This window comes from Hydra vulgaris, chromosome 08 (assembly GCF_038396675.1).
Source record: "Hydra vulgaris chromosome 08, alternate assembly HydraT2T_AEP".
NCBI lineage: Eukaryota > Metazoa > Cnidaria > Hydrozoa > Anthoathecata > Hydridae > Hydra > Hydra vulgaris.
The window spans coordinates 32,911,557-32,936,573 of NC_088927.1; the positions used below are offsets into that span (position 1 = coordinate 32,911,557).

At 26.8% G+C, this 25,017-nt stretch overlaps 1 protein-coding gene across 2 annotated transcripts in view; it reads right to left on the reverse strand.

The window, feature by feature from the left end:
• The window catches only part of LOC100204510 (L-tyrosine decarboxylase), a 47,646-nt gene extending 23,619 nt beyond the window's left edge, over nucleotides 1-24,027 (reverse strand). The window contains exon 1 of one of the 2 annotated variants that reach the window (XM_065803465.1): nucleotides 23,605-24,027. In XM_065803465.1, the coding sequence (XP_065659537.1) occupies nucleotides 23,605-23,621 (17 nt within the window). In that variant the 5' untranslated portion in view covers nucleotides 23,622-24,027. Of the gene's footprint in view, nucleotides 1-4,524; nucleotides 4,823-23,604 lie in introns of those variants that run through there. The other variant, XM_065803466.1, reaches the window with a different exon arrangement.
• Nucleotides 24,028-25,017: the final 990 nt, after the last annotated feature.

The following is a 25,017-nucleotide window of genomic DNA, read 5'->3' on the forward strand; positions in this document are numbered from 1 at the left end:
TTTAATTTTTACCATCACTTTTTTAAAAGATTTATCTAAATATAATAAGTGAAAATCTAATTTTGATACAAATTCATTACTTATTGACGCTTAAGAATGACATTTAAAACACTATATTGTCTGCATTTCTGAAATGTGATTCGGACTACTAGATGTCATTTATTTACAGGTTGAACGAAGTCTATCCAAATTTATGCCAGACTGCAATGCACTTAAACTTAAAGATGCAAATAATTTCCTAAAATATTTATTCAATGGTAGTGTATGAAGCACATAATAAGCAACAAGTTTGCGGAGAGTTATAAAAATGACGGAATCTAAGTCTTCCAAATTGCCTGCAAATTTTGTAAGATTTTTACGACAGTTGTACACTTGTCTAGCTACTACTGGATTTATTGAAAGATTTTTCTCGTCCTTTGCTATTTTTGGAGAAAAACTAGGAATCGCTTAGGAAGAGAAAAAACTGAAATGCTTATACGAACTTACAGACATTTAATTGCTTATTACAAACAATTTCTGATGACTTAGTTGTTAGATGACTTTGTTTTAAATTTTCTAGTATGAATATTAATGCTCCGAATAATTGCTGAGCCGCATCAAATTTTAAGCATTAATGGATATTAATTTATGAATGTAGAAATCATAAATTAAAAAAATTTGAGACCATAAACCCATTAAATTGGGTTTTTGGTGGGTATTTGCTCTTGGAGATTTAGGTGAGTTTTTGAGTACCAATCCTGCTACTAGATTAAAAAAATAGAACTCTTATGTGATTTGATAATGGTAATGACAATCCATTAAGGTATACCAATTTAAGATATAAAGTTAAAACCGTTTAAAGATTAAAACCGTTAGTTTATAGCCATTTGATATACAAGTAGTAAACATTTAAAAAATGATATTTCAAAAAAAAATATTGTTATAATGATGAAAATAAATGTTTGGATCTGTCAAATACATCATAGTTGGTATGGAAAATAAAGGCTATAAAGTTCTTCATCATAAAGAAAGGGAGTTTTCAAATTTGTTCAAATATTTCAAAAAGAAAGTCTAGAATCATCGAAAAAGTTAAAGATGTTTGACCAAACTTTTCACTTTAGGAATGAAAAAATGGAAATAGAAAATTTTTTAAAGAGTTCTATGATTAGCTGATAAAAGTTTAGGGGCTTTCAGGGTATTCAAAACCATCCTGAAAGCCCTAAACTTTCATCCAACCATTTCAAACAAGGAGTAGTAAGGTTGAGGAAGAAAAGAAAAATATTAGTTAATTTGAAATATATATGTTACATCACATAATATTAATTTTTCTAACTTAAGTAATTCAATGCCTTGGTTTAAAAAAAAGTAATCCAGTTTTATGAAGAGAAACAAAAAAGGCATACGTACTCATTCTTAACACCCCTCTCTCCTCGAAAAAAAAAAATACAATTTTGTACATTTTTAGGTAACCTGCTTTCCCGATACCTGCGAACGTACTTTTTGGAGAATTTTCTTAATTTTTAGCTTTTTGGATTTAAATTCATTGATAAGAAAGCATTCTCTGGTGAGCTGAATGTTAAATAACAGAAAAAATGCTAATGAAGAGCTGAGTAACTTAGATTGATGAAAAAAAAACTTTTAAAAACCAGTGGTAAAAATGTATTAAATGGTAAATGCTTTTTTATGTCTGTATATATCTAACGTAATGGCAGAAATGGTGGTAGGAACTGAAGTTAAAGTTGCTAATAGTTCAAATAAAGGTGAAGAATCAGTATTAAATAACAGTATGGCTATTAGAAATCAGAAATTTAACAAGAGAAGATTGCGCTAGACCATATTGATCCCTTCTTCCTTTTTACAAGCAAACTACAAATCCAGCAAGATGACATTGGAATTCAATTGTTTAATTATTTTGTATACCCAAATCCATCATATTAATTGTTAGTATCCTTAAAAGCAACACATGCGTTAAAAAAAGCTATTTATTGGAAAGATAGTTTTAAGCGAAAAGTTGCTGCCCTAAGCGAAAAACATAATGCTATTGTGTTTAGTTTATATAGCAGTTTCTTTAGCTTTTGGTATCGAAACTTCTTTATGCGAGTTATAAAAGATAAAAGGCAATTTGATTTTAGAATCGAGGAACATGAGAACATAAATAGGTAAAAGTAATTGGGTAGTTGATGATAGTTTTACAATTCCTTGGTAACATCTTGAAGTATAAATTATAACAAACAATTCAGAGCATTTAATCTAAACAGTTAAAACGACGTTTAATATTAATTTCATTTATGAAAATTTTAGCTGCAACTTTACAGAGCTTTAAATACCACAAAACTAGAATTTTATAAAACAACCATTTTGTTGCAGTGGTTTCACATTAGTAAGAAAAGAAACTACTAAGAAAGTACTTTTTTTGACTTTACAAAGTGTATAACTTATTCTTATTAACAGAGTTAATAAGGCAGAATATCAAGTGTTTTAATCTTTAAAGTTTAAGCTTCAAGTGTTTTAATCTCATCATATTCTATAAAAGTTGAAAAGATTTTGTTCTATTACGAAAATACGCGCCGCAATTAACCTTTAAAGCTGGTTAAACTATTGAAAATTTAGTTGAAGCGCATTTATTATGCATATATTATTGTCCAGTAACAAAATTCAATTATTGAAAAGGCCAACCCTTTCACCTGATTTAAATCCCTTTAATAAAGATGTGTTTACGCAGATAAGAAATAATATTCAAATATTTACACACTAAAACATTTTTTTCATATAAAATCGTAAGAGCTCTGTGTTTGTATACAGCTGAAGATTTTTTACGAAAGGCTTGATGTGTTTATAAAAAGTTAAATATTTGTTTTAATATTAACTCATATACTTTAATTATTATAGTTTTGAAATTTTTCTTTTGTTACCTTATATATATACATATATATATATATATATATATATATATATATATATATAATATATATATATATATATATATATATATATATATATATATATATTTATATATACATATACATACATATATATCGCACCCGTTTTAGACAAGGGGAAAAAAAAAATTCGTATTGTCTCTTTATATAATGGTTTTCAACACAATGGCATATACACCTTTTTTTAAATTGTAAATAACTCATTATTTATAAATAATCGAAACATAATACTTTAAGATAACATGGACGATATTCCATAGTTTTACTGCCCAAATATCTCATTTTTGGCAAAAATGGACATACGTCCCTTTTCTTTAACGGGTGCGATATATATATATATATATATATATATATATATATATATATATATATATATATATATATATATATATATATATACATATATATATATATATATATATATATATATATATATATATATATATATATATATATATATATATATATATATATATATATATATATATACAGGGCCGGCGCAAGTAGGTGTCACGTGGGAAGGGGGTGCCATTAAGATAGAGAGAGAGAAAGAGAGAGAGAGAGAGAAAAAGAGAGAGAAAGAGAGAGAAAGAGAGAGAGAGCATATGTTTCACCGTTTTAAAAATGCTTGAAAGCTTATGCGCAAAATCTTTCCATGTCTATGTTTTTTCGAAAAATCAAAACTACAATTTGATTTTTATGAAAGAATGCTAACCGTGATGAAATATCTCAAATTAATGAAGTTCTTGAAGAATTATAGGAAAATTTATCATTTAGAAATGGTGTTCCTATTCCTATAGAATTTTTATTGAATGTATTACCTTGTTTAATTTTATTTTTATGATATTAATTTGGGAATTGAGTTGATTAACCTTTCAAATGATTTTAAAATAATTCGTATGATATTATCATGTTAGAATATAAACAAAGACATTAAAAGCTTGAAATTGAAATAATCAAATCTTGTTATAAATAAATTTTTGTCATTAATAAAATTATTTATAATAAAATTGTAAAGTTGGATAAAGTTTGCGATGAAACTTTCATATAAAAGATTTTTAAAAAAATCTTTAAAATTATTAGAACGATTTTTATGCTTAGAACTAAACTGTTACCAAAAAGAGCATTTTTAACAGTTTCTAACTGTTTCTTTATTTTAATTTCTAATTGTTTCTTTATTTTAATAAAGAAAACAAGTGAATATTTAATAACACTTATCTAAAACAATGTGATATATTATCTATAGCTATAGATTTTCATCTAAATAATGCTGTGTTATAAAATGGGGTTGTGTGTGTGTGTGTGTGTGTGTGTGCGTGTGTGTGTGTGTGTGTGTGTGTGTGTGTGTGTGTGTGTGTGTGTGTGTGTGTGTGTGTGTGTGTGTGTGTGCCTGTGTGTCTGTGTGTGTGTAAATTTTATTTATATTAATTTATATTACAGGAAAAAAAAAGTTTATTTATCAATATTATTTTGTTTTTTACGATTGTAAAGAATATATTTTAAATCAATTAAAACAAAAAATGAATCCCATTATCTTTTACTTTAAATGATGTTTTGTTTTATCTATTGAAAAAAAATTTTAAAGCGACTGCAATAAAAAACTTACATATTTTCATCTACCATTTTATTAACTTATTAACACAGTGAAATAAATTAATGCAACACACTTCAACTCCACTGCATAAAGTTTGATACTACAGTGAATTTCCAGCCTTTTATGGGGCTCCTTCTTGCCTCATTTGTACCCATTCTTTTTTCTAATAATTATTGGATTAAACGAGTCCTTAGAAAAAGGTAAAATATTGTTAGCTTAGATAGGTATTTGTGTCTATAATCACTCTTTTTTTGGTATTCATAAAAGATATTCTCAATTGTTGCCCTTTGAAGGGAATTTTTTGAAAAGAGGTTATTTTATTTATTTTGAATTTGGATTACTTTTTGCTGTTTAATAAAACTTTACGTCATTAGATTAAGTATTTCGTAATTTTATTCTATTTAATGCTGTCATACAACGATGAGTTTATTAAAAAATATCACGAACTTGTCTATAACACACAAAAGCACACCCATTTGTTTTTTTATCTTAAATATATGAAACGCAAAGTTTCGTAAAAAAACTATAAATAAATTATATTTAAAACAAGGTTTATCAAAATTTACTTAAATGTTATTTATAAAAGTAAAATGGGCAAAATATGAAAAAAAATTAAAACACTTTTTCTTGATTAATTTTGTTTGAAACTCCTTAATTTGTTGTTTATAACTTCGTTACATTATTGCATTCATTATATTAACAATAAAATGAAAAAATACTTTAAAATTTAAATATGGAAATATATTCATAAAAATTATAAATTTATACATTAAAAAACATTAAAAAAATTATTTTTTATATAAACATTTTAAAAGCGTTATATTTTATCGTTGCGCAATAAACGTACTTTGAGGGAAAATTAAATTAAATTTTGGTTCATGTTAATGTAAGTTTACCTTTAATATACAATTAAAGATAAACTTTGTTTATCTTTAATTGTATATATTAATATATATATATATATATATATATATATATATATATATATATATATATATATATATATATATATATATATATATATACATATTCAGTTTTGCATTTATTAGTCGTAATTCCATAAAGACCGCGAATATATTTAAAGTCTTAATGTCATTAGGAGAATATAATCACCAAATTAAAAAAAAAGTCTGACTTAAATAAAAAACTTAGTATCTGATAAAAGATCCAGACGACAAAATCAAATTTGTCGCCATTTAATGTTATATTAGTTAAAATATACTTAAGGCCATTAATAAACACTGACGGATCCAGGAAAGGGGATGGGGGTATGGCCCCCCATTCCCGTTCCTGGATCGTTTTAATAAACTATTATTTTGTATTGAATACTTAATTTATGTTTAAAAGGTAAATAAAGGTTTTTTGGAATAAACCGATTTTACATTGAAACATAAAACATAAAGTTTTATATAAATTCACTTTATAAGATCAAGTGCTTTGATATCTTTAATTAATAACTTAGTATCCGAAAAATAATTTTCAATATAAAAAAAGCGTATTGTGTGATTAAGAGCATGCAACTTGATTTTGCTTCTAGTCCCCCAAGCATAGCTTGAGTAATACAACTATGTATAAATGAGTAATAGAGTTGGATTAGAATACTTTTGTTCTAACAATTCCTTTACATAAATAGGATTTCTATCTTTAAAGAGACTTTTAAGCAAATGTAATCAATATGCGGCTTCCCTGTTTTATTTTATTCAAGATAACCCCCAAGAAATTTAGTAAAAGATTCCTTTTTTATTTCAAATTTATCGGCTTTTGCATACAATACTATGATTTTTTGCATTTAATATGGTGGTTTTTTGCACAAATTAATTTTATAATTAATTAATTTCATTCATTTAATCTGGTAGTTTTCTGCATTTAGTCTGGTAGTATTTAGCATTCAATCTTGCGGGTTTTTTTCTTTGTAGTTTTGTTTTTATTGCTTCACGTAATTTAACTTTCTTATAAACAATTTAAGCTAGTTTCTCTTTAACTTTTAAAAAATCTTAAATAAATAATGCACAAAGGCAAAGCACAGAAATTAATGTAGTAGTAAAAAGTTTGATCATTAATCTTGTAGTTAACGAAGGAAAAAGTGTAAATGAAGTATCAGAACTCGAGCATAAAAGTGAGACCTGATTCATCGATATATATCAACAAGCAGTATCAATCTTGGTGTTAAAGGTAGTTTTCGACAGTCAGGTTGTACGGAGGAAATAAGAGATAGGCTGCATGAATTAACTGGAGATAACAGAAACTATAATCTACAAGATTTAAAAGTAGAATTGGAAATTAATACCGATGCCTCTCCAATATTGTGATGGTTAAGAAAATTGAATTATTTATATAAAATCTTTAGACCCATTAGTGTAAGACGCAATACTGCAGAGGTAAAAGAAGAAAGAAAAATATATTTCATGGTATCTAAACTTGTCATTGCAACAACGTTACAGAAAAATCATTTATAATGATAAAAGCACTTTCATCAATATAAATTATATTTCTGTGACGTTGTTTAATCTTCATATGATAAGAAACTACGGATACAGCCCCTGAGGAACGACTCCAAATCAATGTATATCTGGAGGCAGTAACATAACCATCATGTTATATATATATATATATATATATATATATATATAATATATATATATATATATATATATATATATATATATACATATATACATATACATAAATATACATATATATATACACATATATATATGCATAGTTTTCTCTTTAGCTTTAGTATATATATACATATAAATATATATATATATATATATATATATATATATATATATATATATATATATATATATATATATATATCTAGTTTTCTCTTTAACTTTTCAAAAATCTTAAATAAAGAACGCACAAAGGCAAAGCACAGAAATTAATGTAGAATTAAGAAGTTTGATCTCTTTAACTTATATATATATATATATATATATATATATATATATATATATATATATATATATATATATATATATATATATATATATATATATATATATATATATATATATATATATATACATATATAAATTTATTATTGCTCTGTTCTTTTAGAACATTGAGCACTCTGTTTGTAGAATACACTAACATAATTTATATATATGCATTTATATATATATATATATATATATATATATATATATATGAATATATATATATATTTATATGTATATATATATATATATATATATATATATATATATATATATATATATATATATATATATATATATATATGTATATATATATAATAATTTTCATATATTTTTTTATTTGCAGAAGATTTTGCGTTTAAATACTTTTATGTAAAACTTTTGCTTTATTTCCGAAGATTTTTCAACACTCTTAGTAATCCAAGAGCTGCTAATTTCATCATCCATTTTATTAATTGCATCGAAGTATTTATTATGAATGTTATTTGCATTATCATTTAAGTTGATGTGCTTCTAATGAAGCAATGATAATTGATATTTAAATTCTTTTTTTTTTTTTTGTCGTTGTAAATACGTTTGTTTACGTTTCTATATATTTTTTATTTTGTTTGTGGCAGATTATAACCTTTCGGAGCTTATGGGTATTTTTAAATACAAGGCCCTTTTCCATGTCATGAATCAAAGATTTTATTTCCAAAGTTTCTTTTAAAAAAATCTTTTATTTTGACTCGGAGCCCCCAAAACTGCGGGACCCGCGGATTCGGCTACCTAGCCCAGCCCCTCCTCCTTTTAATCCTGCTATGCACACTAGAAGAATTTATTTTAAACCTCTATCCAATATGAAAACCATTTCTGAAGGATTCTTTCAGAAATGATGCAGCCCCTGATGGATATAATCTTTTCATCTAAAATACAGGAGAAAAAGTTGTTTAAACAACTAAATGAGAGTTAAATGATTGTGTACATTTACAGCGTATGAAATTTAAATTTTAATATTTTAAGTTTACCTCGAGGCATTATTCTGCCTAAATTAATAAATTAAAGTATTTGCTTAATGCAAATTTACAATCAAAGCATTTTTTCCAATAAATTAAAAAACAGTATCAAAGAATCAAAGAACAAAGAACAATTTGTTTTTTTTTGTAATTATATTTTACCTGTTATTAAATTACTTTGTAAATAAACTTATTAAAAGTTTGAAGTTTAACGTTCTTGTACATCGACTTACTTAATTTTAAATTTTGAATAAAATAAGCAATTAAATTGCAATGCAATTTAATAATTTTTCATCTTTTCGCTTTGTTAATTTATTAAAACTCTGCAAGTGTTTTATTTATCTAGATTTTCTTTTTATCACGAGGCAATAAATTACAGGTAAAAGCATTAAATGCTCTTAATCAGCCGGTGTGTTTCCCACAAATTATTGGGTCAGACTTTTCGGTATATTCTCCTCCATCAAAATTTTACACGACTCTCTCTTTTCTTTCAAATTTCAAAACTGGAACAATTCTTTCAATATTGACACAACATCAGTTTGCAGGTCTTCGGTAGGTTGCATAAATTTAATTTTTTTGCCATTTATCATGCACTGGACAAAGTTTAAACTAAGTATGTTGCAGGCTTCAAACACTTCATTTGTAAAGAATTTTTTATTCTGTGTTGCCTGTAATTGATTGATTATCAGTGAATAGCAAGTTTGATTTTTCAACAGCCTGATAAAAAGATTTACTTTGTTCCTAGCAGAATAGTTGAAATGATGTTGGTAATTTTTACTGTACTTCGAGATGCAGAAAAATGATTTTAAAACTGCTCTTCCAACAGCGTCTATTTTGCTAAGAAAACTAATATCATATTTGAATAGCTCGAGACCATAATTAAGCTTCGGCCCAGTTAAGGTGTTGTACAAATGGATTATTGTTGACGGCTGGCTGTAACGAATCCCACTTTCGATTAGTTTAGTTATTGCAACGATTGAAACTGAGAGAAACGCTTATTTAAATTTGTTCTTTAGAGTGTCGCAACTTTGTTTTTGCTAGTATCTTTATCCCATTAGAAACCCAGATGTTTTAATTTATTTTGAAGGTTTATAGAAGCTCTGTTAATTTGGATAACGTTGTTAGAAATATTGCTTTTTCCAGAAATCAAAAATTCTGTTTTCTCAGTGTTTAGCTTGATAAAGTTTGCTACTCCGTATGTTTGAAATCTGTTAATCAGACCAGAGATTGTAGGACTTATTGTAGGAAAAATTGCATCGACTGCGTATGCAATTACACCAGTATAAATACCATTTATTGTTGTTGTTTTGTCAGGTAAGGTAAAATTTTCCCATTAATGTATCTAGAGCTCTATTGTTGTTTAGGGTATCTGGCATTTGTCCACTCTTCCATATGATTGTTACATTACTGCCTGATATATCAATTTTTATGATACCATTTTGAAAGGATTTATTAAAGGTGTCTGTTGTAAATATATTGTCAATAAGAGCGGCAGAATTTTTTGTTTCTCTAGTTGGATTTTTGATTAAGAGAATTGCGCCTGCTAAAAAAATTCTATCATAGAAAATTTTTACCCTCTTATCATTGTTATAAATAAGTCCATACTAAAATCCCCGAATTTTTTTATTGATTGTTACCAGTAAGAACTATTTTATGCTGTAAATAAGAACTGAAGTTTTTGCACGCATCATTAGGTGATTACCATTAGGTGATCACTATTAAATTATCAGTACTCCACCGTCGCGATTATTTGCTTGTCTCTAATAAAACTAGTTAAAAATTTAGTACCAATGTTTCTATTAAGGTATATTTGGCTTTTATTTCATAAATACTCAAAATATGGCCCTTAATAGAAATAGATCAGGCGCACAATTTTTCAAAGTATATTTTAGAGTATATTCAAAATATATTCAGAATATTTTGAATATAATTCAGAGCATGACGTCAAGAGTCTTGCAGTGATTTAAAAATTGTCGTTTAAATATTTTGCAACAAGATTAAGTTGAATAATAGCAAAACAAAACAAAAATTATATGATTAAATTTGTCCTAACCTATTCTAAATAGCTCTGTTTTTAAAATAATGCATTGCATCTAAAATAAATAAATAAATTGCTTTTAAAGAAATCACATTCTATAGTGTCTAATTGGCACTATTTATTTTAATTAGCGTCGAGGAAGATCTTATTGCTCTTTTTTTTTGTGAAGAATTTGTTTAATCAAACATTTTTTAGTGCATTTCTAGATTCCTTTATCCTTTAGAGTAAATGTCTATTTTGTTTTTAGGCAAAAAAAAAATCACTGCATAATAAGAATTAGTTACAGTAAATTAATTTAAAGTAAAACAGTTCAGTAAATTACAAACCTTGTAAAATTCCAGTATATATAATATATATAAGCACATAAAACAATATAGCAAATTATTAAATGTTTATAAATATAGAAATATATTATCAAGAGACAAAATGATTTCTTTAAGCTTTTTCTTCAAGAAAAGATAATTCGAGAGAAAAATTAAAATGTTTTAAAACTATTTTGTTATAAACAATAAATAAAAATAACAGCTCCAAGAAATAAAATACTTGATTTTTAGTATTAGTACTATTTAAAAAATCGTTGTTTTAGTTTCTTTGTTTTAATGATTTCTTAGTTTTAATACAATTTAAGAAATAACAGTTTTAACTCTAATTTCTTAAATTGTATTTACCTTTATCTTATATTAATTGTGGAAAGAGTCGTATATAAATTATCGTATATAAATTAAGGAGAGAAACAGGGGAGGAGTTAGTTTAACATTTGCACACATAACAATGCATTTCAAAGACTTTGAGCTGATTATGGTCTCTTTATGGTCAACGGAAACATTTTGCTCGATTAATTTTAAAGACAGATTTACTCTGTATTTATATATTAATATATATTATGAATTTTTGTTTCATATAAAAGATTCTTGACATGAGTAAATCTGTCTTTAAAATTGATTGAGAAAAATGTTTTTGTTGACCATAAAGAGGCTTCAGTTTATATTTATCGGTATTACACCATGCAATATTTGTCTAGTTTAATTAAAAATCGATAAATGAGAAATATGATCTAGATATACCACGTTTGTTTAAATCACAATATTTATCGACATAGATGAACCCAAAAAGTTTGTATTAGTTACTTTTTAACTAATATAAACTTTTAACAAGGTAATAGTTTTGTTTGTTGAAGCTGAATGAACTGGCCTCTATATTGTTTTTTCAACATTTAGTGAAAGCTTATTCCTTTTAAAAAATTTTTAATAAGATTTTAAAAAGATTTCGAAACTGCGAATAATTTGGAGTGTGTTTTGTTGGGTTTTTTTTTTTTTTTTAATTCGTATTGATTGACATTTAGCATATTATTTAAAGTAGGGTGATTATAAACTACGTAATATAAAATTCTCATTAAAACTTTACAAAAAACAGATAAAACAGAGATTTGGCGTTAATTTGTAACACTTTACAAATTTTAAGGGTTTATACAGGTAATAGACAATCATTTACATAATCTTGACGAACTAATTTGTTTGGCTTAAGCATTTTAAAATGATTTCCAAATTCGGAAGAGGTTAGGGACGAAGTTATCGGGAGATTATAATCTTCTATTTTATTTCTCACCAAAGGAATATTTTTAGCTAGATATTGGCTAACTGTTACAAAAAAATGCATCGCAAATTTCAGTCGGATAAAAGGAAAATTCATTATTAATTTTAAAATTTTTTGTCAGTGTGCACGTTTTTTTTCTTCTTCATACCAGTAAATTCTTTTAGAATTTCCCATGTGCGTTTTGATTTAACCTCTGTTCCATAAAATTTGAGACTAACTTGAATTAGCGATATTTAATTAGTAAGCTTGATAAAATATTTATCATAGAAAAAACAAGAAGATGGAAAACACGTTGTTTAAAACCATTTCAAGGTGGAGGGCTACTCAAAAGCTACAATTTATAGATATATGAACAGTTACAACCAAAATAAACCATTGGGTCGCAAAGCTGGAAGTGGAAGAAGGCCTACTCTTAATACACAAAACAACCGCATCAAATTAAGGAAAATGTTTAACAATCGAAGAGGTGTGTCACTTTCAAAGGCTTCTAGAAGACTTGGTTGTAGCAAAAGTACCATCAGACGAATCTTAAAATGCTTTAAAAAGCCTATTCTTTGTTGTAAATATTCAAAATATCGCAACCATGAATTTATTATTGACGATGAGTCATACTTTACTTTGTCAAATAGCTCACTGGCTGGTAATAATACATACTATTCAAATGATCAAAAATTGACACCAGACATTGTTAAGTATTATAGTGCTGCAAAATTTGAGCGTCGGATTCGTTATTGTGCCAGTAGACTTGACCTAAATGCACAAAAGTTGGTACAAGGTACCAATACCAGACTTGATCAAATTCGAAGATATGGAGTCTTGTGATAAATTTATTTTTATTTTCCTATTCTGCATATTTTATTCTAAGAACATACCAAAATTTTTTATCGTGTTTATTTAGGTTTTTATTCAAGTTTAATGCCAGTCTCAAATTTTATGGAACAGGTGGATAGTTTATCTTTAGTAAATTGGAGTCGTACAGTTTTTTAAAATTTTAATAAGTTTTTGGCATAATTTTTGTAATAAATCGTACTTTCTTTAATTTTTTTTTTTTAAATTTGATATATAACTTTTGTTTATTTTTAGAAGATTTTTTGAGATCTTTCGTAATCCGTGGTGACATTGAGCATTTAGTTTTTTTATTTATAGTACGATTTTTAAAATTAACCCCCGTATATTTCATTAACATTTTAAAAGAATGTTAATGAAATATACGGGGTATATTTCATAAACATTTTTGAAGAATGTGTCGTAAGCTAGATTAGCGTCTGTAGAGCTATTTACTTGGTTTCAATGTAGCAGAGAAAATTGTTTTTTAAGTTGTTTTAAGTTCGCTAAAGTAAAAAAGCATTTTACAAACGTTAGTATCTGTTGGGGTATTTTTACTATGTCAATGTTAATTAAGAAAAAGATAGGGAAATGATCAAAGAGCACTTGTAAAAATACCTTTCTAAAAGGTTCATTAAAAATATCCATTGTTATTATCTATTAAAGTAGCTGATGTTGAAGTTATTCTTGTAGGTTTATTAACTAAAGGAAATACCCTATATTCTTTTCAATTTCACAATTGATGTGGTGTAGGAAGCAATTCCAATTAATGTCACCTATTAAGTAGTAAAACAGCCTTTCTTGAATACCTTTTATAAAATACCAATTAAAAATACATTGAAACTTTAAATATGACTGCAGGGTGGGCAAAAGCAACAAATTATAATTAGGTTTTTGTTTGATTTCAACTGCTTAAATCTCTTTGTCGTCATCAGAATTACTCATGTCACGTCTAATAGTAAACCGCAACTTTTATAAATATAAAATACTAAACTCCTGCCACGCTTTTTAGCTTGTTGCTAACGAAAATAAATACAATAAAGTTTTATTAGGGCGTGCTCTAAAGAAACTTTATTAAAACGAGGGACCATTGCTATAAACAATTCGAAGTTTTTTTCGAGAAAAAAAATCTTTCATTAAAACGTAATTTTTTAAGTAAAATTTTTCAGTAAAAAAAATGCTTAAACACGAAGTTTTTATCGCTGATTATTTTTTGCCCAATATAAAGCTTAAAGGAATACCATTTCTACACATTTCTACATCACCATTTCTACACATTTTTTTTTTACATTCTAATACTTGGTGTGTAAAATTAAAATATGAACATGGATTAATTTTTTTTGGATGAAGGCATGTCTTGAGATGTTGGTATTTAGAAATGGTTTAAACCTAATGTCGAAACTGCTTTTATATGAGCACTCTTTTACTTCTTTTTTTTTATTTTTTTATTTTAGGTGCTCCAAGAGATACTTACGGTCTTATCACAGAGCAATGTGGCATTTAACCAGAAAGTTCACGCCTCCTTCTTTACCGATGATGCATATGTGGTCATAGCCGGCTTTTATCCACGCACCTCCAGTTCCTAAGCCAGAACTCTCACCTCTACACCGCGGCTGGATATCTGACTACACGGCTGCATATCTATCTGCACGACTGTATCATTTAAAGACCAACCTCTCGAGAGTATTGAAATATTTTAAACATGATTGAAAGATTCGTGTCTTTAGATTAAGATTAGAAATGTATATTTTATATCTAGTTTATGCTTAAAATGGTTAACGATGGTTTTTGTGAAAAGCAAAAATTTTTTATAAAATTTATAAAAAATCACATTACAATCCGTAAAATTTTACATGCGTCTGTTATATATATGCTGCCATATATATGTTATATATATGCTGCCAGGAATCTTTTAAAATTGCTCAAACGGCATATTAACATAAAATAAAACAGGTAATCGATTAAACTAAGATTAAGCAAGAATAAAAAAAGATACCGTGTTCCGAGTAAACAAACATAAAAGATCCTTAAACAAAGACTGTTCAACCGAAATAAAGAGTTTGGGAAAGAGGTTTGGAAAGTGGATCCAGATCTAGTCAGTATTAGTTTGTTTAAGGTTGTTTTCAAAATTAGTGATGTAAAATTAAAGGGAGTGCCAAGTAAAAAAATCAAGTAGCTGTTAATCCTTGTTGTTGTGATCCTGCAGGGCATGGGGATGATAAATAATAAATGAATTAACCATAACAACTTACGGCTCAAATTTATTTTTTTTACTTTATTAAAAAAATCAATAGAATGAGTTAAAGGATCTACAATTAAATACTTCAAGAAAGCGATGCTTAAATATAGTTACAGAATTTTTTGGAAATTTAACGTAAAATTATTTTAATAAAATCATTTTTATCTAACTTCCTTTAATGTACGAAGATTTCCTCCTAAAACAAGAAATTATAAAATAGTATTTTTTAAGTTTAAAACTGTATATTACAACAAATTAATTTTAAGATATCATTTTTGTATTTATAAAATATTGGTACTTTAAAGGTTTTAGTTCATTATTGTCATTCATTAACTGCATAATATTTTTTTAGAGTTTTTTCGTTTTGAACTTACTTTTGTCTGAGAGCAACGTCCAATTTAAAGAATTTTTCTACTTATGCAAAAAAAGTTCGTCTAACTACCGTCCCATTAGTCTTCTTCCTATCATAAGCAAGATTTTTGATTCTTTAATTAAAAACATCTCTTATCTTGAATCTAATAACTTACTTTCTGATCATCAATATGGATTTCGATCTTCTCGTTCTACTGCTAATTTATTAACTGTAATATGGATTTTATCATGCATTAGATAGATGTGGAGAGGTTAAGGCTATTGCTCTCAACATTTCTAAAGCTTTTGATAAAGTTTGGCATGCTGGTTTTCTCCATAAGCTCACTTCTTAAGATGTATCAGAAACGTCTTTAAGGTTATTGAATCCTTCCTTACTTCTTTACTCTGGATTCTATTCTTTATCTCTACAAATCTTAAATCCGTACTTGTATGGGATATTGCCATACCTGGAGCTGTTAAATATGGAACTGTTACCATATCTGGAGCGGAAATGTTATTTTATATTAACCTTTTCAAAGTTTTGATACCAATGAGATCATATTTTAAAGTGTTACTAGACGTTTTAAAACTCACATTAGGTAAACATTCTATTCAACGTGTTTTTTTTTCTTTGTCTCTGGGAAATCATTAAATTTTTTAAAACGTTTTTAAATCGTTTGACTTCTTCAATGATAAATAACTTATAGAACAGCAATAAACATATTTCACTATTTTTCTTAAACATAAATAAATTTGACCATTTTCATAATAGACTAAATAAAGAAACCAACAAAAGGTGGTATTTAATTTCTGTTTTTATAATTATAAAACCATTTCATTTAATGATTGCCCTTCATTAAAAAAAGTTTGAAAAACGAAGAGTGGATATATAACAGAATTTCTGTCTTTGCTACACAGTTTTGTTTTTACTCAGGTACTCGCTTGATGACTTTCAGTTACTACGTAAGACCTCCTTGTTTATAAAAAGATTGCAGCTAAATAGCTTAAATATATAATAAATTATTGGGGCTATGTATCGAGTTGTTTCAAAACATGACAAACTGACTTTTGGTACAGTTGCAACAGTCAATTTGCATTTTATTTAACTCTCAGTTCAATTTAAATTGAACTGCGAAATGTTTGACATTCTTTCAAAAATTTATGGGCATGTGAGACAAAACCCGTTAAAACCATAGGTTTTTCAGTGAAGCATTTCATTTGGGAAAAGATTACTACATCTGTCCAACAACATCTGAGAATTAGTCTAATATCATCTGTACACTTTTGTCCAAGATCATCTGTATTTTTTTTTTACTCTAACAACATCTGTCATCTGAAAATTCAACGAACCCTAATGACATCTTTAGGAAGATGTAACTACATCTGTTAAATTTTCTCCAAGTCCAATTACATCTGGAAAAACTTTCTCCAGATGTAGTTACACCTGAAAAAGTTCCTATATGTAACGACATCTGGGTAAAAAATGCATAATTATTTACCAAAATCTACAGATGTAATTGCACAGATGTTATCACACTTTGATAATTTAAAAGATGTAACAACATCTGTAGAATTTTCAGATGTAGTTGCACATATGTTGTTATACTTAAAAAATTGAAAAGATGTAACTACATCTGTAATATTCATTAAACTTTTGCACAGATGTTATTAGACATCAATAAAACTTCAAATTTTGTTGGACAGATGTTATTATACTTCATTGTATTTACAGATATTGTTGGACAGATGTTATTATACATCATTATATTTACAGATGTTGTTGGACAGATGTTATTAGATAAAGTAAAAACTGATTTTGTTACCCTGACCCTTTCATTTTTCCGAATGAAATATTACCGTAACTTAGTCAACTTGGCTCAGCTATAATTTTGAATAAATTTTTAAAGCGCTGCATTTTGACTACTTGTAACCTCCATATCTTATTTAAATTATTTTTCTCTATTGCATGAAAAAAAAAATGTATTTAAAAAATAAAAAGGAAAAAAAAAACTGAGCTGACTGAGCAATTGCTACACTTGCTACAGCCTGGATCCGCTCCTGCAAGGTACTCCACCTATGCATGGGTAGAGTAATTTGATAAAAAAGCATAATAATATCAAACATTGAGACTTTTTTTTTTTCTGTTCCTTTATTTTCAGAAGAACTTAAGCTAGGCATGTTCGGATGTAATGGACGTATGAAACGATTCAAACTCAAGCCGTAAAATCTTTTGTTAAGCTAAAACTTAAGAAAGTTTTAAGAAACTATTAGTAAGGATTGGCAAAAGCCCAGGTTTTTGCGCAAAAATTCAACTGGATTTTTAGGTGGCTTTTTGGGATGGTTTTTGGTTTTTTGGTAAAGTTTGTTATAAATCTTTAGTGACAAAGTTTGATAAATTTATAGTTATTTAAAAGCTATTTTACAGGTATATTTTCTCATAGAACAGCTTAATTAAAAATCAGATTGCATTTTTTTCTTAATACAAAGCTATTTTGAAATGGAGTTAATAATTTAAGATTTTAGCTATATTTAAAATATAAATAGATACGTTCTTCAACATGCTAAAGTATCATTCAGGGAGAGGAAATAAGGCTAGTGAGTGGAATAAAGTGACTATTTTAAGTGATTAACCAATAAGAATACTATGTAACTATTGCAAAGAGAGCGCAATTAAAAAAATAGAGAAAGCTAAGACCCATTAGGATAAACCCAGAAGAAAGAAAAAAAGAACCGCTCACAATTCTGCTGAAGTATTTAGCAATATATCAGTTTTAGAGTCGAGCCCAAACACATCTGCAGAATAAAAAAAGTCTGACCAGTCAAAATATAAGAAAAAAGATTGCTTAAGATGTATTTATTCTTTTTATTTGTCAATTGTTCAGTCAACTGCAATGACGGTGCAACAGCAAACATCCATTTCTACATTTGTTACTACAACAGCAAGTAAAAAGAAGGATGAACTATTTTTTAAGTTTTTTGCAAGTTGCAACAATTTGCAAGTTGCAAAAAACTGCATGTGATCTAATTTAAATAAATACAGATGTAAAACTTTTGTTTAAGTTAACTACTCTTTTAACTTTACTTATTTACTTAGAAAGAATATTGGATAGAAGTCTAGAAGAAGAAGCTTAAGAATGGTTGAATGAAGTCTTTCCCAAGTTATAGCTTCAATGCATTTAAACTAAAAGATGCTAACAGTTTCCTAAAATATTTATTCAATGTTAGTGTATAAAGCACATAATTAGCAACCAGTTTGCGGAGAGTTATAAAAATGAAGGAATCTAAGTCTTCCGAATTGCCTGCAAATTTTGCAAGATTTTAACGGCAGTTGTACACTTGTCCAGCTAGTACTGGATCCATTAAAAGATCTTTCTCATCCTTTGGCATTATTTAAAGAAAAATTAGGAATTGCTTAGGAAAAGAAAAAACTGAATTGCTTGAACATATTTAGTCACAAGCCCAATTGCTGATTACTAAAATTGTTAGATGACTTTGTTTTTAAATTTTCAAGTTTGAATTTTAATGCTCCAAATAAAATAAAATTCTCATTTATGACTCACTAAACTTCTTATTCCATCATCATTACCATTACAATTGCTGAGCAGCATCAAATTTTAAGTGTTAATGGAAATTAATTTATGAGTTAAAAAATTATAAATAAAAAAAATTTGAAACCAAAAACCCATTAAGTTGGGTTTTTGGTGAGTTTTTGGTGGGTTTTCGCTCTTAAGTTTTTAGGTTATGTTTTGGGTAACAACTCTCCTAATAGTACTAGATTAGAAAATAAAACTCATGTGATTTTATAATGGTAATGACAATCCGTTAAGGTATAACAAATTAAGATATAAAGTTTAGACCATTTAAAGATTGAAACCATTAGTTTATAGTCATTTAAGATATAAGATACAAACATTTAAAAAACGATATGGCAAAGAAAATAATGTCATAACGATAAAAACGGATGCTTGGATCTGTCAAATACACTACAGTTGATATGAAAAATAATGGCTATAAAGTTCTTCATCAAAAAGAAAGTGAATGTATTTCAAATTAGTATTAAAAAAAGTTAAAGATGTTTGACCAAGCTTTTCACTTTAAGAATGAAATGGTGAATGAAAGGAAGTGGCAAAATTTTCTACGAGTTCTATGATTAGCTAATTAAAAGGGGGTTTTCAGGATACTCAAAACCATCTTTGTAACCATATCGAACAAAGAGTAGCGGGGCTGAGAAAGAAAAAAAAATAGAGTTAATAAAAAAAACTAAATACTATGTTAGTTTTATAGTTACACGTAAAAAATAACTAATAATTTTCATAAAGTACGTACTCAGTAAAACCACTAATTTAGGACCCACTCCCTCCTCCCACTTTGTTCGCTTTTAAATGTAAACCCCTATCCTTCTGCGTACGCACTATTTATTACAAAATCCAACCTCCTCCCTTTCCCGCACGCCTAAAATTTTCAAAAATTTAAAAGCAAAAAAACAAACTCTTCGTTAATTTGAAATATCTCTACTACATAGCATAAAAGTAATTTTTTAAACTTAAAAGATTGAATGTTTGTTAAAAAAAGAAATCAAGTTTATGGAGAGATAAGAGAAAAAGAATCAAACTGCAAACGTACTCACTGTCTTTACCCCTTACTCCTCCCTTGTACAAATTTATACGTTTTTAGGTAACCCCTTCTCCCCTTTCCTCTCCCCTCTCTCCACCCCCCCCTACCCCCCCCCCCCCCCCGTTCCCACACACACACACCTGCCAAATTATGACAAACAATTCAGAGCATTTAATCTAAACAGTTAAAATAACGTTTAGTTTTAATTTTATTTATGAAAAATTTAAGCTGCAACTTTACAGTGCTTTAAATGCCATATAATAAGAATTTAAGAAAAGAACCATATTGTTGCAATAGTTTTACATTAGCAAAGTAAGGTAATTTTTTTTTGGTAGGAAGGTACTTTTTTTGAATTTAAAAAGTGTATAGTTTATTCTTATTAATAGAATTTATAGTGGCAGTATATCAAATATTTCGATTATATCATAATCTATAAAAGTGAAAAGATTTTGTTCTATTACAAAAACACGACCTAAATTAACCTTCAAAACGTACTGGTAAAACTATTGAACATACAGTTGAAGCACAGTTATCAAATATTATATCATATATTATTGTCCAGTGACAAATTTCAATTATTGGAATGGCCAACCCTTTTATTTGATTTAAACTCTTTTGGTAAAGATGTGTTTACGTTATTATTCAAATATTTACGCGCAAAAACTTTCTTTTCGTATAAAATCTTAAGAGCTCTGTCTATGTAAACAGCTGAACATTTTCTATGAAAGGCTTTCTGTGTTTATAAAAAGCTAAATATTTGTATTGATTTTACTCATATATTTTGATTATTACAGTTTTGAAATTTTTCTTTTGTTACCTTATATATCTATATCCAGCGCCGTAACTAGCTTTTCTAGTGCCCTGTGCAAAATTTCATTTAATCTAATCTACGGGCCCTGTGCAAGTGCACCTGTTGCACCTGCCTAGTTACGGCACTGTCTATATATCTATATCTATATCTATATCTATATATATATATATATATATATATATATATATATATATATATATATATATATATATATATATATATATATATATATATTTTAAATTTAACATGTTAAGCTGAAATTTTCTAGGTCTGCGTTTTTTTTTTGAAAACTCAAAATCTGATTTTGATTTATATGAAAGAGTGCCAACCGTGATATAATATCTCATATTAATGAAGTTCTTAATGAAATATAAGAAAACTTATCATTTAGAAATGGTGCTCCAATTCCTATAGAATTTTTATTGAACAATTTAAATCGTATAATTTTATTTTTATGATAATTATGTGGGAAAAACTTCAACAAAAATATGTTTTGTAAATAACCAGTTATAAGTTAAATTGCAAGACATTATCTATCTTCTGAATTAATAAATTAATTAATACCCTCTTAAACATAATTTAGTATGATATTATTATGTGAGAATACAAACCAAAATATGAAAAGCTTGAAATTAAAATAATTAAATCTTGTTATAAATAAATTTTTGTTATGAATAAAATTGTTTATAAAAATTGCTAAGTTGGATAAAAGTTTGCAATGAAACTTTCAGAATAAAAGATTTAAAAAATATTGGAATGATTTTCATGCTTAGAACTAAACTAGGACTGTCAACAAAAAGACTGAATCTTATTTTAGCGTTTTTTACATATGCAAGAAGGCAACCATTTTAAACAATTTCTAACTGTTTCTTTATTTAAATTAAAAAAAATAGTGTTAATAAATATTTAATCACACTTACCTAATACAATGTTATATATTATATATAAGCTTATATGTTTTCATCTAAATAGTACTATTTTATAAAATACGATTCTAAAAATGGGGTTGTGTGTGTGTGTGTGTGTGTGTGTGTGTGTGTGTGTGTGTGTGTGTGTGTGTGTGTGTGTGTGTGTGTGTGTGTGTGTGTGTAAATTGTATATAAAATATAAAAGGGAAAAATAAACTCAATGAAAAAAAAGTACTTATCAATATTATTTTATTTTTTACGATTGTAAAGAACATACTTTAAATCAATTAAAATAAAAAATGAAACCCACTATCTTTAACTTTAAATGATGTTTGTTCTACCGTAAAATTGCCTAAGTTCGGTCACCATGTAACTTCGGTCATTTAAGAAAAAATTTTAAAAATAAACATGCTAAACTCAAATTTTACATACTTTTTTTCTCAACTAATATTTGTAATTAATTCGTAAATATTAATCTGTAAAAAAAATTATAATGTTTATAAGCAACCTGCTGAAATAGTTCTTTAGCAAAACAACAATTTGAAAAAATGCATACTATTAAAATCTAAAATGAGCAAATTATTAAAATAAATAATCAAATTTAATCTTAGTATTTTAATTTTAAATTTAATCTTAGTAATTTAATCTTAAGAACTACCAAATTAATTATAATAAAAAAAAAATGATAAGTTCTTGAAAATTAACTATTTTTTTTATAAAAATTAGTGAAATTTTGAAATACTCTAACTTCGATCATTCACGAATAAACAACGAAGGAGACAATTAGCAGTAATATTGTGAAATGTTAATAAGTGTTGCGAATGTAAAATTTACAGGTAACTTAACCTGTAAATTTACCAGTAAATTTTGACATTTTTATAATGGATACACATCACGGTATTTTATTTGAATAAAAAATTTGTTCATAATTTCAAAATTAACTGACCATTCTTTGAGTTCTAAAAAATATCAAGCTTGTGATATTTTGTTTGGTGATAAAATTACAGCTCAACGACAATTATGGATGCGTTGCGAATCCTGTGAGGATTGGTTGTGTGGATCTTGCTGTTCTACTATGGTCAACAATACGTGCAAGAATTGCCAATAAACATACAAAGCTCATTTAAAGCAAAGTTGTTTTTTTTTTGTTAATTGAAAAAACCTTTTTAAATAAATTGAAAATATATTTTTAATTTTATTAATCAGTGGCGTAGCAAATGTGATAATTGCCAAAATAATAAAATAGTTGACTAATTACAATAAAAACTAAAAATAATACTACTTATATTTAAAAAGACCTTTTTTTATGTGCTCCTTTTTGTTTTCTTTGGTGCCCCAAAAGACTTTTTTTTTTCGAGACCGGGGCGACGCCCTCCTTAGTTAAAGGTATTACCTGAATTTATATTATAATTTTACAATAAAACATTTAAAAATTAATTTTCATTACTTGTGATGTTAAGTTTGTAATACGTTATTAGTATTTATATAGTGGCCATATGATGTGATATTGAAATTTATGAGATGGTATTGAAAGTTCGGTCAAAGTAGATGTTCTCATTTTAAACAAAATTTTGAGTACAAGTTTTTATTTTTCATCTTTTTATTTTTACAATATCAATTATCAATATAATTATCTGTATGTTTCATGAAAAAAAATTGAAAATTTTTTATCTATGCGTGATAAATAAATGTTCAAAGCTAAAGAGACGGAACTTAGATGATTTTACGGTTTTGAAAAAAAAATTAAAACAGGAACAATAATAAAAAACTTACATATTTTCATCAACCATTTTGTTAAGTTATTGAAATAGTGAAAAAACTTAATGCAAAACGCTTCAACTGCACGGCATAAAGTTTCATACACGGAGGATGCCCAGCCTTTTATGGGGCTCCTTCTTGCCTCATTTGTACCCATTCTCTTTTCAAATAATTATTGGGTTAAACGAGTCCTTAGAAAAAGGTAAAATATTGTTAGCTTAAAATGATATTTGTGTTTGTAATTACTCTTTTCATGGTATTCATCAGAGCCGTAGCAATGGGTGTGCAAGAGGTGCGGTTACACAGGGCGGAAATTTTTGGCCGGGCGGAAAACTAATTACAAATCATTAAACTATTTCATTACATAAATATAAATAATTATTGTCCATATATAATTTTTGCTTCTGCGTCACAATGAACATTTTTAGCTTTTGAATCAAATAGAAAGTGGGAGGTGATTTTAATATATTAGATAATAGGGGGAGGTAATTTTAAAAACAGATTGTAGAAAGTAAATACAATGTATAAATAAATGTGTGAATGAATTCATGTGACATTGCATCAATTAATTGACGATTTTACCGTTTATCCAGAACTCATTACATTGCATTTAACCAAATAATTTTATTTAATAGTTATATATATTTTAGTAAACTTCCCTTTAAGTTTTTGTTTAGAAAAGCTTAAGGGATATTTTTATTATATTTCATGAAAATAATATAATTATATTAAGTAATTATCTAATATATATCAAATTATTATATAAAATGCAATTAACTTTAAGCAATATCTTTAAATATTTTTTTAGTTTTTTTTATACTTCTGTGATTAATTTTTAGTTGTAAATAAAATAAATATGTTGACTTTCTACATAAATGGAACTCATTTTCTAATTGTGAAACGTATTGTAGGTGTCAAACATGTAAAAATTTTCTTTGTAAAACTTTTTTAAGCCAATAGTTTTGAAATATAGATGTAAAACATATAGATATTTCATAATTTTTAAAAGGAAATTTTTCCTTTTAGTAACACGTCAAAAAATTGAATACAAAATGAATTAATTTCAGAAGTGGAAAGTTTCAAATTTCAAGCAGAATCTCTTATGATCGACTTGATCTTTTACAGCTTACTCATAAATATTCTTTTGAAAGCAGTTTACCCAATTATTGAAATCTGTCTGAGGATACATTTGACACTACCAGTGAGAGTTGCATCTTGTGAAAGCAGTTTTAGTAAGTTGAAGATAATAAAAAACTATTTAAGGTCTTCAATGAGCCAAGACAGATTATAAAATTTGTCTATTATCTCAATTGAATCAACACAGACAAACTCACATAATTACGATTATGTTATAAATGATTTTGCATTACTGAAGGCCAGAAGTGTAAACTTAAATTGGCATTTGAAAAACATTGAAACATTGTTATG